This window comes from Carcharhinus amblyrhynchos, chromosome 7, assembly GCF_965287045.1.
Source record: "Carcharhinus amblyrhynchos chromosome 7, sCarAmb.v2.hapA, whole genome shotgun sequence".
NCBI lineage: Eukaryota > Metazoa > Chordata > Chondrichthyes > Carcharhiniformes > Carcharhinidae > Carcharhinus > Carcharhinus amblyrhynchos.
Window position 1 is genome coordinate 8,012,860 of NC_137330.1, and position 12,584 is coordinate 8,025,443.

General features: G+C 43.1%; 1 protein-coding gene across 3 annotated transcripts in view; it reads left to right on the forward strand.

The window, feature by feature from the left end:
* Window positions 1-5,842: 5,842 nt before the first annotated feature.
* b3galnt2 (beta-1,3-N-acetylgalactosaminyltransferase 2) overlaps window positions 5,843-12,584 on the forward strand; it is a 62,633-nt gene continuing 55,891 nt past the window's right edge. For all 3 annotated transcript variants that reach the window (XM_080191884.1, XM_080191885.1, XM_080191886.1), the window contains exon 1: window positions 5,843-6,031. In XM_080191884.1, the coding sequence (XP_080048010.1) occupies window positions 5,923-6,031 (109 nt within the window). In that variant the 5' untranslated portion in view covers window positions 5,843-5,922. The remainder of the gene's footprint in view (window positions 6,032-12,584) is intronic.

The following is a 12,584-nucleotide window of genomic DNA, read 5'->3' on the forward strand; positions in this document are numbered from 1 at the left end:
CTTTAATGTATTGTACCCAAGCAGGATGAAGAAAGTCTTGTGATATGAAATTTATTCTTGGAGCAAGGGGAACTTGAAAGCTTGGGAATGTTGAAGCCAGGGGTCAGTTATCACAGTTTTCGTTAACGATAAAGTAAGTTCTGTTTTCCCGTTACTACATAACAAATAACATGAGAATTTAATTTAACATGAGAATTATTGCTGACCAATTTATAATGCAGGGATTCTTATGAGAGGAGGGAAGCTGTCATGTTGATTTGATTTATTATTGTCACGTACTGGGATACAGTGGAAATTATTGTTTCTTGTGCGCTGTGTAGACAAAGCATACCATTCATAGAGAAGGAGAGCGTGCAGAATGTAGCGTTACAGTCATAGCTAGGACGTAGAGAATGATCACCTTATAAGGTAGGTCCTTAAGTGAGAAACCTGGAATCAAATGGAGTATATTCAATGCTGCCTTCACAAAGAGCAAAGAACTGAAAAATACACAGATGGGGTATGCTAAGAAGACTCTACATGCTGAATCAGTACATTGCTGCGTGCAGGTTGAGGAGGGCATTCACTGCACAAAGAAACGACAGGCAAGTGTTTGATGATTTAAGATGAACACGGGTAAGGGAGGGCCATTGGTTCTATCGTCATCAAGAAAATACATGGCTCCATCACGTTTCTGAACTATATTTTCAATGAGTCTTGATAATGAGTTACGAAAGATGCCATCAGGGCTGGTGACCAAAGCTTAGTCAAAAAAGTAGGTTTGAAGGATCAACTTATAGAAGTGGGTAGATGGAAATGTTTAGGAGGAAATTTGACAGTTCAGACCTAGACAGCTGTAGGTGGATAATAGACAAGATGCCAAAATCATAGGAAGGCAGAATTCTCAGGATTGTTGAGCTGGACATTGTAGTGATGAAGGAGTGGTGAGGCCATGAAAAGATTTGAATATCTGAATGAAAGCAAGATTGTGAAGGGCAAGCATAGGACAATACAATAGAAGCAGTTTCTTCACATAAAGGCTAATCCACAGCTAGAACAGGTTGAGGTTGGGATGCTGGACATGGCTGAAGATACTACAATGGGCAGAGAGACAGGCATGTGTTCTGCAAACAGAAATCTAATGGAATATCGGACCTCCTTCCACCAACTGATCATTTGAAGTCTTTTTCATCTAAAATGAATTGAAGTACATCAAATAAATGATAATATCCATAAATGCACATCTTTCATTTCTTAATCACGATTGCACTGTGTACCTCAGTGCCAATTATAAATTTATTCAAAATTAATTTCAATATTTAACTTTTGATCTGGTGATCAGGTAGTTGTGGCTCCAGTACTCTACAAGTCCTACATTATACAAAAACAATCCGCATTGGCTCATTCTCCCTTTGATATATAACAGCTTTTTTTTTTACACGTTTTCTTTCAACCTTTTTTTAAAACCATTTTTGAAGATCTGCTTCAAAGAGTTGCCACCTGCTCCTGTTAGAACAGCCAGATATATATCTTTATAGATCTCAATGCCTCTTATTTATATGTTATTGTTTAAAACAGCTTGGGAACAGACTTGTCGGGAGGGGGGAATTTCCTCTTTTAATGACAAATTTTAATTTGCCAACTGTTCAAGATTGTCCAAGAGTCCCTGAGAATGGACAATTGTTATTTTGGGAACTGCCATAAGCCATTACAGAACTGTGTGTTTAACCATTGTTTGAAAATAAATCATAAAAATATTACAGAGACAGAGACAAATGGATGGAGGAGTTAAGAGTTCAGAGGTTCTGTAACAGATTCCCCAGAAATATGTCTAACTAGAGTTTGTAAGCCCTTGAACCCAAACCGTGAAACCTGTTCTGGTGGATCATTGGTCATCGAGAAAATGCTGTTCTCATCCTTTTTATTAAGGTGAAAACATTTGTGTAGAACTAGTCACATTATGAATTTCTGATCAGTAAGGTGGTACCTTTAGTCCATTGTCCTCCACTCTGGATTAAGGTTTCATGATCACAAAGTACTTACAGAAAGGGAAGACTAATCTGCCTGCCAAATGCTCCATCTGATTGGGTCTTAAGAGTCCAGAATGTTCTTTTCATCCAGGGTTCCGGTCCAAGTCTTGATCGGTCTCTGTGTGAAGAATTTCTAGATATCGGTCTGAAAATGATCTTTTACTTACGTTCTTTTGTCCATCTCCCTCGAGTTTAAAGATTTACCCTTTCCATTCCATTAACTACCCTGCACCTTTCTGTGGAATTATCTCCAGGTGCCTCTTTTCCAGGGTAAATGACCTAGGTTTATCCAGTGTTTTCTATCATGGACCCTAAGGTGGAGATTGGCCTTGTGGACCTTCTGTGCATTGCCTCTCCAGCCTTTCAATGTTCTCCCCCGCCCTCCGCCCCCCCCCCCCCCGCCCCCCCCCCCCCCCCCCGCCCTTGACCTGGTACCCAAGATGTAGAGCACTGAGAGCACTGCATAGTTTGGTCACAAACCCTTGTTGTGTTCTAGTGCTTCAGAAAGGAAGAGTCTATAAGAAATGATGCCTTCCTCAAATTGTGCACAACTCCCTTTTTAACTTACAGGACTGTATGATAATACTGTGGGGTTTCTTAATTTTGATTTCAAAATCAGTTGCATTAGCATGCAGAAGTGTCATATTCATTATATTTCTAATATGTTAGTTCCATTTATTATTTTGAAAAGGGAACATGTGGCATATCTGCTTTCCTTTACCAAAGTTGAGATTTCTCACCTCTCCTTGAAGAATGCTGCTGCTTGTGACAGGACTGTTGGTGAATGCCAGTACTGTATTCCACCCAGGCCATAAGAAGCAAATCAGCTTTGCATTCTGCTCCATTTTCATTTGCATTGACTGTAATGGCTGGAGATTCATTTATCCATTTTTTTAATACCTTACAGGCAATGATACCGCGAGGCTGCACAAAAAACCCAAATGTTTCTCCACACAGGCCGTGCAAAAGGCAGGCTCCTTTAAGGTGTCACCCAAAAAAGTTAAAAGATCCATGCGTTTAACAAAATGTACAGTACAGTGTACGTTTGTTCCCAAGACAATGTTCCCCCCCCATTGTCTGTTTACCTGATATAAAATCCACCTCACAGAAACCTGTCTCACACAGAGAGGAGTCAATAGGGTGATGTGTCCATCCTTCACCCAAGTGGTCATTGACTGAAGTGGATTTTCAACATCTTGCCTAGTTCTAGATCGTCAACTGAAAATATACAAAACCACGCAGGTGGTACAGTGATTGACACTGCTGCCTCACAATGCCAGGGACCTGGGTCCAATTCCAGCCTTGGGTCACTGTGTGCATAGTCTGCACTTTCTCCCTGTGTCTGTGTGGGTTTCTCCCACAGACTGAAAGACGCGTTGGTTAGGTACATTGACCATGCTAAATTCTCCCTCAGTGTATCCAAACAGGCGTCAGAGTATGGCGACTAGGGGATTTTAAAATTAACTTAATTGCAGTGTTAATGTAAGCTTACTTGTGACACTAATAACTAAACTTTAAACAAAGGGCACTCAGGATGGAATGCAGCTCCCCAGCCAATCAGACTTGAATCCATCAAGGTGTCTGCTCAGCAATCTGGAGTTCCAACATAGCTTGTAATTACTTTTCATATCAGGAACTGGTGAAATACCTTTACTGTAAAATTACTCCCTATACCGTAAAACTACTCCCTATACCGAATGCCAGAACTCATTCCCAAACATTCATCCAACACTCCTGTGCTCACTCATGTACTTTAGTGAGCTGCCTTCATTGAACCACTGCAATCCATGTGGTAAAGATGTCCCCATAGTGCTGTTAGGCAAATCATTTCAGGATTTTGACCATCACAATGAAGAAATGCCAATAGATCTAAGTCAAGATTGTGTGTGCAGCCTGGAAGGAAACTTGTAGGAGGTGGTGTTCTCATGCATCTGCTGCCTTTGATTTTCCAGGTGGTGGAGGCACAGGCAAAGAAGCTTTCTAATGTTTCAGTGCATCCTGTGGATAGGACACACTCAGTAAGAAGTCTGACAACACCAAGTTTAAGTCCAACCGATTTATTTGATAGTAAACTCAGTTTACCCCAGTCCAACGCCGGCATCTCCACATGATAGGACAGACGGCAGACAATATGTCAGTGATGTAGGAAATAAATGTTAGATGTAGTGGAAGGACAGAATCAAGCCTGGCTCTAATACTTTCTGTCAGTAGAATCATAGAATCCCTACAGTACAGAAGGAGGACATTTGGCCCATCAAGTCTGCACTGACCACAATCCCACCTATTAGATAGTGGAATCCAGGCTCACATGAAGAGGGGAGTGGCTGTTTGCAACTTGGAATGATGAAGCTGTTTCCTGCAAAAACATATCCCTCCCTCATTGCGACTTTTTGCAGGAAACAGAGGATGGAAGGAAGTTCAAGGAAATAGTGGCAAAGGGAAAAATCTACAATGAGTTATATAACAGTTTGAATGTGTTGAATTTATTTATTTTGAGAGCTATACTGTAAGTGCTAACATTTTTTAGGATGCCTCCAGAGTAAAGCTTTGTTCATTTGCTGGTTCTTTCTGCTATCTGTATCGTTTTCTGGGAGAAACGAGTCATTATCTAATGTGTTTCACTGATGTTGGGAGCAGCTGGAACATGCTGCATTGCTGAAAGACAACTAACTGTATTGACTTGTATTTACACTTGTTTCACACTGAACTGGATTCTGAGACCTGGTTGAAATTTTAGTTTATTATACCATGACTGGGTTAAGCAAATTGGTTGGTGTTTTTGTTCATTTTCTGTTTGGTGACTAGTAAGGATCGTGAAGCTATTAAAAGAAATGTAGAATTATCAAACTTGCTTGGGCTGTTTATTTTGTTCTCTCTGAAAGGACATGCACTTGTACATCGACCTTCACTACTTCAGGCCATCCCAAAGTATTGTAAAACCAATCAAGCAATTTTGGAGTGTAAATCACTGTCATAACCTATGACACTGGGAAACTTGACAGTGTAATCCCACAACCAACGAGGAGATGATAACCAGATAATCTCATTTTGTGATGTTGATGAAGGGATAATTATTGAGCAAGACAAATACCATCTTTGTGTAGTGTAATGGGATATTTTATGGCCATCCAAGGAGACAGGAGGCCTTATCCAAACAACAGTACCTCCAACAGTGTACGGGTGGCACAGTAGTTAGCACTGCTGCCTCAAGTGCCAGGGACAGACTTGAATTCTGGCTTTGAACACTATCCATGTGGAGTTTACATGCTGTCCCAATGGGTTTCTGCCCACAGTCTGAAAGACGTGCAGCTTAGATACATTGGCCATGCTAAATTCTCCCTCAGTGTACCTGAACAGGCGCCAGTGTGTGGTGACTAGGGGATTTTCACAGTTACTTCATTGCAGGGTTAACGTAAACCTACTTGTGACACTGATAAATAAACAAAGCATTTCGGCAGTGATGCACTGGAGTGTCAGATTAGATCTGGGCCCATGACTCAAAAGTTGTGGCTTAAACCCACAACTTTGATTTAAAAAAACGTGTTATCTACTCAGTCACGCTGCCCACAGGCAGCCTACTGGAAGTGCTACCTGTGAACCTTTGTCCCTAAGCCAGCATCTCTCACACTGAGGACATACCTGAGCATTGTGCGTCCCTTTGCGCGGCATCGTACGTCATCACGCAGAGTACCTGACGGCATGTCTGAACTACAACTCCCGGCGTGCCCCGTGCTCAGTACGGCTGCGCACTCCGTGGCTGTGGCTGGGCCTTCAGTGCGCCGTCCACGGAGTGAGGGGGGGGTGGTGCTTGGGGGTGGGCTGTGGGGGGAGGCTCGTGGTAACAGGAGGAGCCGAGGATTGGCCGTTAACCGGCGGGGGGAACCGGTTAGGAGTGCCGCTATTCTGACAATCAATGCGGAACGTTGCTGTGCTGGCGGCGGCCTGCTTCTGCGTCCTCGCCATCATTATCCCTTTCGGCCTGCGGCCTGACTGCAACCACAGCCGCCTCGTTCCGTTCCGAGGTAAATGGCCAATTTAACCGTCGAATAACCGCCGGGCGCAGATCGCGGAGTGGGGGATGGCTGCGACGTGATTGCGGGGGCCCCGCCCCCACCATCGCGTCAGTCGTTCTCTGGTGACATCACCACGTAAGCTCTGCTCCATTTGGTCTCCGGATCAGCGCGTGCGCAGCATTCTGGTGCCGTACCTGTGGAAGCCCTGATCTGTGGTTGCACTCTGCGCGCGCGCAGCATTCTGGTGACGTTGGGCGGGATGATGTCACTGCTGGTGTTGCTCTCCAGAGTTGGACGTGTCATACTGTAGAGCATATGGTGTCTGTTTTATTATTGTTATATGTATTGGTTTACAGTGAAAACTATTGTCTCTTGTGCAGTCTGCAAAGTATACTGTACATAGAGAAGGTTAAGCTAAGGTTTATTTATGAGTCACAAGTAGCTGATATTAACCCTGAAATGAAGTTATACTGAAAATTATTGTTTCTTGTGCACTGTTGAGACAAAGTATACTGTACATAGAGAAGGTTAAGTTCAGGTTTATTTGTTAGTCACAAGTAGCTTATATTAACCCTGCAATGAAGTTGGACTGAAAAGTATTGTTTCTTGTGCACTGTACAGACAAAGCATACTGTACATAGAGAAGATTAAGGTTTATTTATTAGTCACAAGTAGCTTATATTAACACTGCAATGAAGTTACTGTGAAATTCCGGCGCTTGACGGAGAATTTAGCATGGCCAAGCCACCTAACCAGCACATCTTTCAGAGTGTGGGAGGAAATTGGAGCACCCAGAGGAAACCCGTGCAGACGCAATGCAGACTCTGCACAAACAGTGACCCAAGCTAGGTATCGAACCCAGGTCCCTGGTGCTGTGAGGCAGCAGTGCTAACCACTGTGCTGCTGTATTATATCCTTCAATATGATAAAAATATAATGTCACATATTGATGCCTCCCATCCTTATGAAAGATCTTAGGGTGTGTTGCCACAAGTCTGTTGACAACTTAGGGCATTGGGAAATTTTATTCTGTTTGTTCCACTGAACAGGTTAGCCCTTGAATTGTGGATGATTTTTAAATTCGATAAAGCTCTGCATGCTTGAGCAAGATACTGGAGCAGATTTACCTGTATATTTTTCACAGTGACTGTGATGTACATTACTTAAACACTGATACCGAGCAGAAAACATATTGCAACAAGTAACAGAAATGCTCAGCAGATCTACCTGGATCTGTGAGGAGAATAAAATTTTAACATTCAGGCCAGTGAGCTTTCATGAAATCACCTGATTTGTTGTTTATTTCCAGCATTCTCTGCTTTTATTTCAGATTTCCACTATCTGCAGTGCTTTTAAAAATTTATTTGAGGGATGTGGGTGTCACTGGTTAGGCCAACGTTTATTGCTCATCCCTAATAGCCCTTGAGAAGGTGGTGGTGTGTTTCTTCTTTAACCATTATGATGTAGGTACACTCACAGTGCTGTTAGAAGGTCATTCTAGGATTTTGGTCCAGCGACAATCAAGGAACAGCGATATATTTCCAAGTCAGGATAGTGAGTGACTGGAGGGGAACTTCCTGGTCATGGTGTTCCCAGGTATCTGCCCTTGTCCTTCGAGATGGAAGTAGTAGTGCCTTGGAAGGTGCTGGCTAAGGAGGCTTGATGAGTTTCTGCAGTGCATCTTTGTAGGTGATACACACTGCTGCCATTGTGCATTGTTGATAGAAGGAGTAAATGTTTGTTGATGGTGAGTCAGTCAAGCGGGATGCTTTGTCCTGAATGCTGTCGAGCTTCTCAAGTGTTGTTGGAACTGCATTAATCCAGGCAAGTGGAGAATATTCCAATACAATCCTGATTTGTGCTTTAAACATTTTGCCTTTGTCTTAGTGTGACAGATGTTTGAAGTAAATAATCTTATTTTTTTAAACTGTATAACTTGGACTTTCAACCCTACTTGATCAGGGCTCGTCCAGACTGGGCAGGCGCACAGGTCATGGCTGAGAAATTATATTTGGAACTTTCCTTGGACATTTGGTGGGCCTTGCAACCGGGATTCAAAGGGTATAGATTGGGAGAAATACATCTGGCTGACGTATTTACCCGATTTGAATCCATTTCTTATCCACTTGTCCTTCAGGAGTAGAGGGAAACAAACCTCCTACACTGAGACCAATTATTAATGAACACCCTGTTCCTGCAGGAGGGCCTGTTAATGGATTACAATGAAGTGTATGCTCTTTTCTCATTTTGAAAAGATTTGAGATGAAAGACTACTTCAATCAGTGCTTTCAACAAAATTGTTTTCACGCGTCACTTTAATCTGCATAATGGGATCATAAAATTGTCCAGTATTCTGTTAAGAACAAAATCCAAAAAGATAAAAATCTTCAGCATGTCATATTTAGGATATGTCATAAATCTTTCATTTCAATTTATAAAAATTCAAGTTGGAGTGCATCAAACATAGCCAGATGATTTTAAAGAGGCAGTGACATTTGCTGAGATGGGAAGAGGATAATATTTTATTCCCTGTGTTCTGTTTTACTTTCTTCACCTTTTCTGTTTCCCTTTATAGTCATTAGAGAGTAATGGAAAGTTGAACAACTTCACTGCCATATTCAAACTGTGTTCACCAATAAATTCCTTGAAATTTATCAATTATTATAATTTGATGCATCTGTTTAAGAACCAAGCACATTAGTGTAGGGCTTGAGTCTCAAAGGACAGACATGTTAAGGCAGATTTTCCTTGAAATGCTTACCAATCAGAGATGGAGAGTTTGAGGAGAAGTAGGAAGAGTAAGAGACTGTGAATCAGGAGGGAAGCTAATCAGAGAAGAATCGAACAGTAGATGAGTGAAAACGTATCACACAGTAGTTGGTTGTATCACCCAAATCTTTTTCAGTGATTATGAAATTGTATATAAATGAAATCTTGGTAAAACATTTGAGGGAAAGCTAGATATGAGGAAGGTGGATAAGTTGGTGAGATTTAATGAAAATAACTTGTGTCGAGTGTAAACAATGAGCAGAAGGTCTGGCTTCTTTGCTGTAAAATTCTTTGTAAGTCATGGGCGTACATTGCTCCCCAAGTATAAAGGGGAATTGCAGTGCATTAAGTTGCAGTTTCTACCAAACTGGCCCCGAGCAAAGGGACACAGGTTCTTGTGTTTGTTAGTTCACGTTGAGTTCTCCATTTCAGCGTCAGGTGAGAAATGGCAGCAATGGTAGACTAGAGCAAATCACAGTGAGATGCCCAAATCCACTGGTTTCAGTGCAACGTCGAGGGACAACGCCACTCAGACAAGACGGTAGAACAGAAACAATAGATGAGGGAAGAGATTACTGTATACGGGGGAGGTGAACTCATTCAATTGGAAAAAGAAAAGCATTCCTTCCCAACATCAAATTTGTAATTGACTGCTTCGATAAGAAGCAATATAGTTCTACATCTGTTTGAAACTGGGTAAATCATTCAAAAATATTGAGCATTATCCAAGATTACAAGGATGTTGCCAGGACTGACTTCTAGGGAGAAGGTGGCCAGGTTAGAGCTTTATTCCTTGGAACATACAAAAATGAGGGGGTGACCTTATTGAGGTTTATAAAATCATGAGGGAGACAGGCTGAATGCACACAGTCTTTTTCCCCAGGGGAGGTGAATTGAAAACTAGCGGGCATAGATTTAAGGTGAGAGGGGAAAGATTTAAATCTGATCTGACACTCCAGATTCACACAGAGGGTAGCGCATGTATGGAATGAGCTGCCAGAGAAAATGGTTGAAATAGGGACAATGGCAACATTTAAAAAGCATTTGGATAAATCCGTGGAATGGGTTAGAGGGATATGGGCCAAATGCGGGCCATTGGGACTAGTTGGGAGGGCACCATGGTCGATATGGACCGTTTGGGCTGTTTCCGTACTAGTCTGCGACTCTATTAGCTAAGAATGCAAATCCACAGAATGTTTTATTGTCTCCTCACTGAATCTTACAGAGGAACATCATTCACCACTTCATACCTGTGCCAGCCCTCTGAATGAGCTAACCAATTAGTCTCACTCAGGTACCCTTTTTTTTGTATCACATGTTGGTATTGATATCACAGAAGCAAAAGTAGCAAATGGAGGAGCAGGCTTGGAAGAGGCTGGCTAGGGTGAACGTTGGACCCTTCGAGGATGAGAAGGGGGACTTAGTGGTAGGGGATGGGGACATGGCTGAGGTCTTGAATAACTTTTTTGTTTCGGTCTTCACGGAGGAGGACGTGAATAATTTGCCAGGTGTTAGAGATGGAAAGGTGGTAGGACTGGAAGGTCTCAATGACATTACTGTTACTAGAGAGGCGGTACTCGACAGACTGGAGGGGCTGATTGTGGACAAGTCCCCAGGACCGGATGCAATGCATCCGAGGGTTCTGAAAGAAATGGCGGAGGTGATAGTGGATGCCTTGGTGCTTATTTTCCAGACATCACTGGATTCCGGGGAAGTGCCAGAAGATTGGAAAACGGCTAATGTTACGCTGTTGTTTAAGAAGGGTGGCAGGCAAAAGGCAGGGAATTATAGGCCGGTTAGTTTAACGTCTGTTGTAGGTAAAATGTTAGAATCCGTCATCAAGGAGGAAATAGCAAGGCATCTTGAGGGGAATTGCTTGATAGAGCAGACACAGCACGGTTTCATTAAAGGGAAGTCGTGTCTGACAAATTTACTGGAGTTCTATGAGGATGTGTCTAGGGCGGTGGATAGAGGAGAGCCGGTGGATGTGGTCTTGATTTTCAGAAGGCGTTTGACAAGGTACCTCACAAGAGGTTATTGCAGAAGGTCAGGGGACATGGAGTTGGGGGTAGGGTGTTGACGTGGATAGAGGATTGGTTGTCAAATAGGAGGCAGAGAGTGGGGGTCAATGGGTGCTATTCGGATTGGCGGTTGGTGACTAGTGGAGTGCCCCAGGGGTCGGTGCTGGGGCCTCAGCTATTTACCATTTATATAGATGATCTGGAGGAGGGAACCGAGTGTATGGTGAAATTTGCTGATGACACCAAGATTGTGCGGAGGGTGTGGAGAGGGTGCAGAAGGATCTAGATAGGCTGGGCGAATGGGCCAGGAAATGGCAAATGGAATTTAATGTTGGCAAGTGCGAGGTGGTCCACTTTGGTAGGAATAATGGTAGGAAGGATTATTACTTACGTGGAGAAAAACTGCAGCAGGCGACGGTGCAGAGGGACCTCGGGGTCCTTGTGCATGAGTCGCAAAAACCCAGCTTGCAGGTGCAGCAGGTGGTCAGGAAGGCAAATGGGATGCTGGCCTTCATAGCGAGGGGGATTGAATTTAAAAGTAGGGAGGTCTTGCTGCGGCTGTATAGGGCATTGGTGAGGCCGCAGCTGGAGTACTGTGTGCAGTTTTGGGCGCCGTACTTATGCAAGGATATTTTGGCCTTGAAGGGAGTGCAGAGGAGGTTTACTAGGCTGATGCCGGAGTTGAGGGGGTTGAGCCATGAGGAGAGGCTGAATAAACTAGGCTTGTACTCGTTAGAGTTTAGAAGAATGAGGGGAGATCTCATTGAGACGTATAAGATGATGAATGGGATGGATAGGATAGAGGTGGAGAGACTCTTCCCGCTCAGAAAGGACAATAGGACTAGGGGGCACAGCCTCAAGATAAAGGGGGGGCGGTTTAGAATGGAGTTGAGGAAGAATTTCTTCACTCAAAGGGTGGTGAATCTCTGGAATTCTCTGTCCGTTGAAGTGGTGGAGGCTACCTCGCTAAATATTTTTAAGAAGCGGGTTGATGGGTTTTTGATAAGAGAGGGGATTAAGGGTTATGGGGAGAGGGCGGGAATGTGGAACTGAGCCACGACAGATCAGCCATGATCCTATTGAATGGCGGGGCAGGCTCGAAGGGCTAGATGGCCTACTCCTCCTATTTCTTATGTTCTTATGTTCATTCCTCATTTTGAGCGGACAATGTAGAAATCACAGGATGTACTGCAAGAGGTGGTTTTGGCCAGTCTCCATAGTGATCACTTATCTGACTGCTGCAGGTTATTCTGAGCACTGTGGCCACTTTACACAGCCCATGAACCAGTTGTCAAGTGTTTTCTCTTGATGTTCAAAACCCCATTGTCTTAACTCCTTACTTGTCCTAAGCCATTCAGCTACCTCAAGGAGCAGCAACAAGAGGAGGGTTCTACTCTGCTAGCTGGAAGAAGGAAACCAAAGGAATTATTGATAGTGTTTAAAGGCATTGATTAATCAGCTCCAAACTGCTGTAAAGCTTGACCTGTAAAGAATTGACAGTGAGATCAAATTTAAGTTGCTGTTGAATTTCTACAGTAATATAGTCAACATTGCTGACTTTCCTTGTCGATTATATAACATATTTTTGACTTGACTTGGGCCCACAAATTATGACCATGCTATGACCATACCCAGCTCTCATTCAAAGAAACAAAATACTGGTTGCGTATAGTGATAGTGTAATCTAGATTTGAGACGATTTGGGTAATTCCCCTGTCAGTCACACCTGGAGCCCACACTGATGTCAGTTGAAGTTTATTTATTAGTGTCAC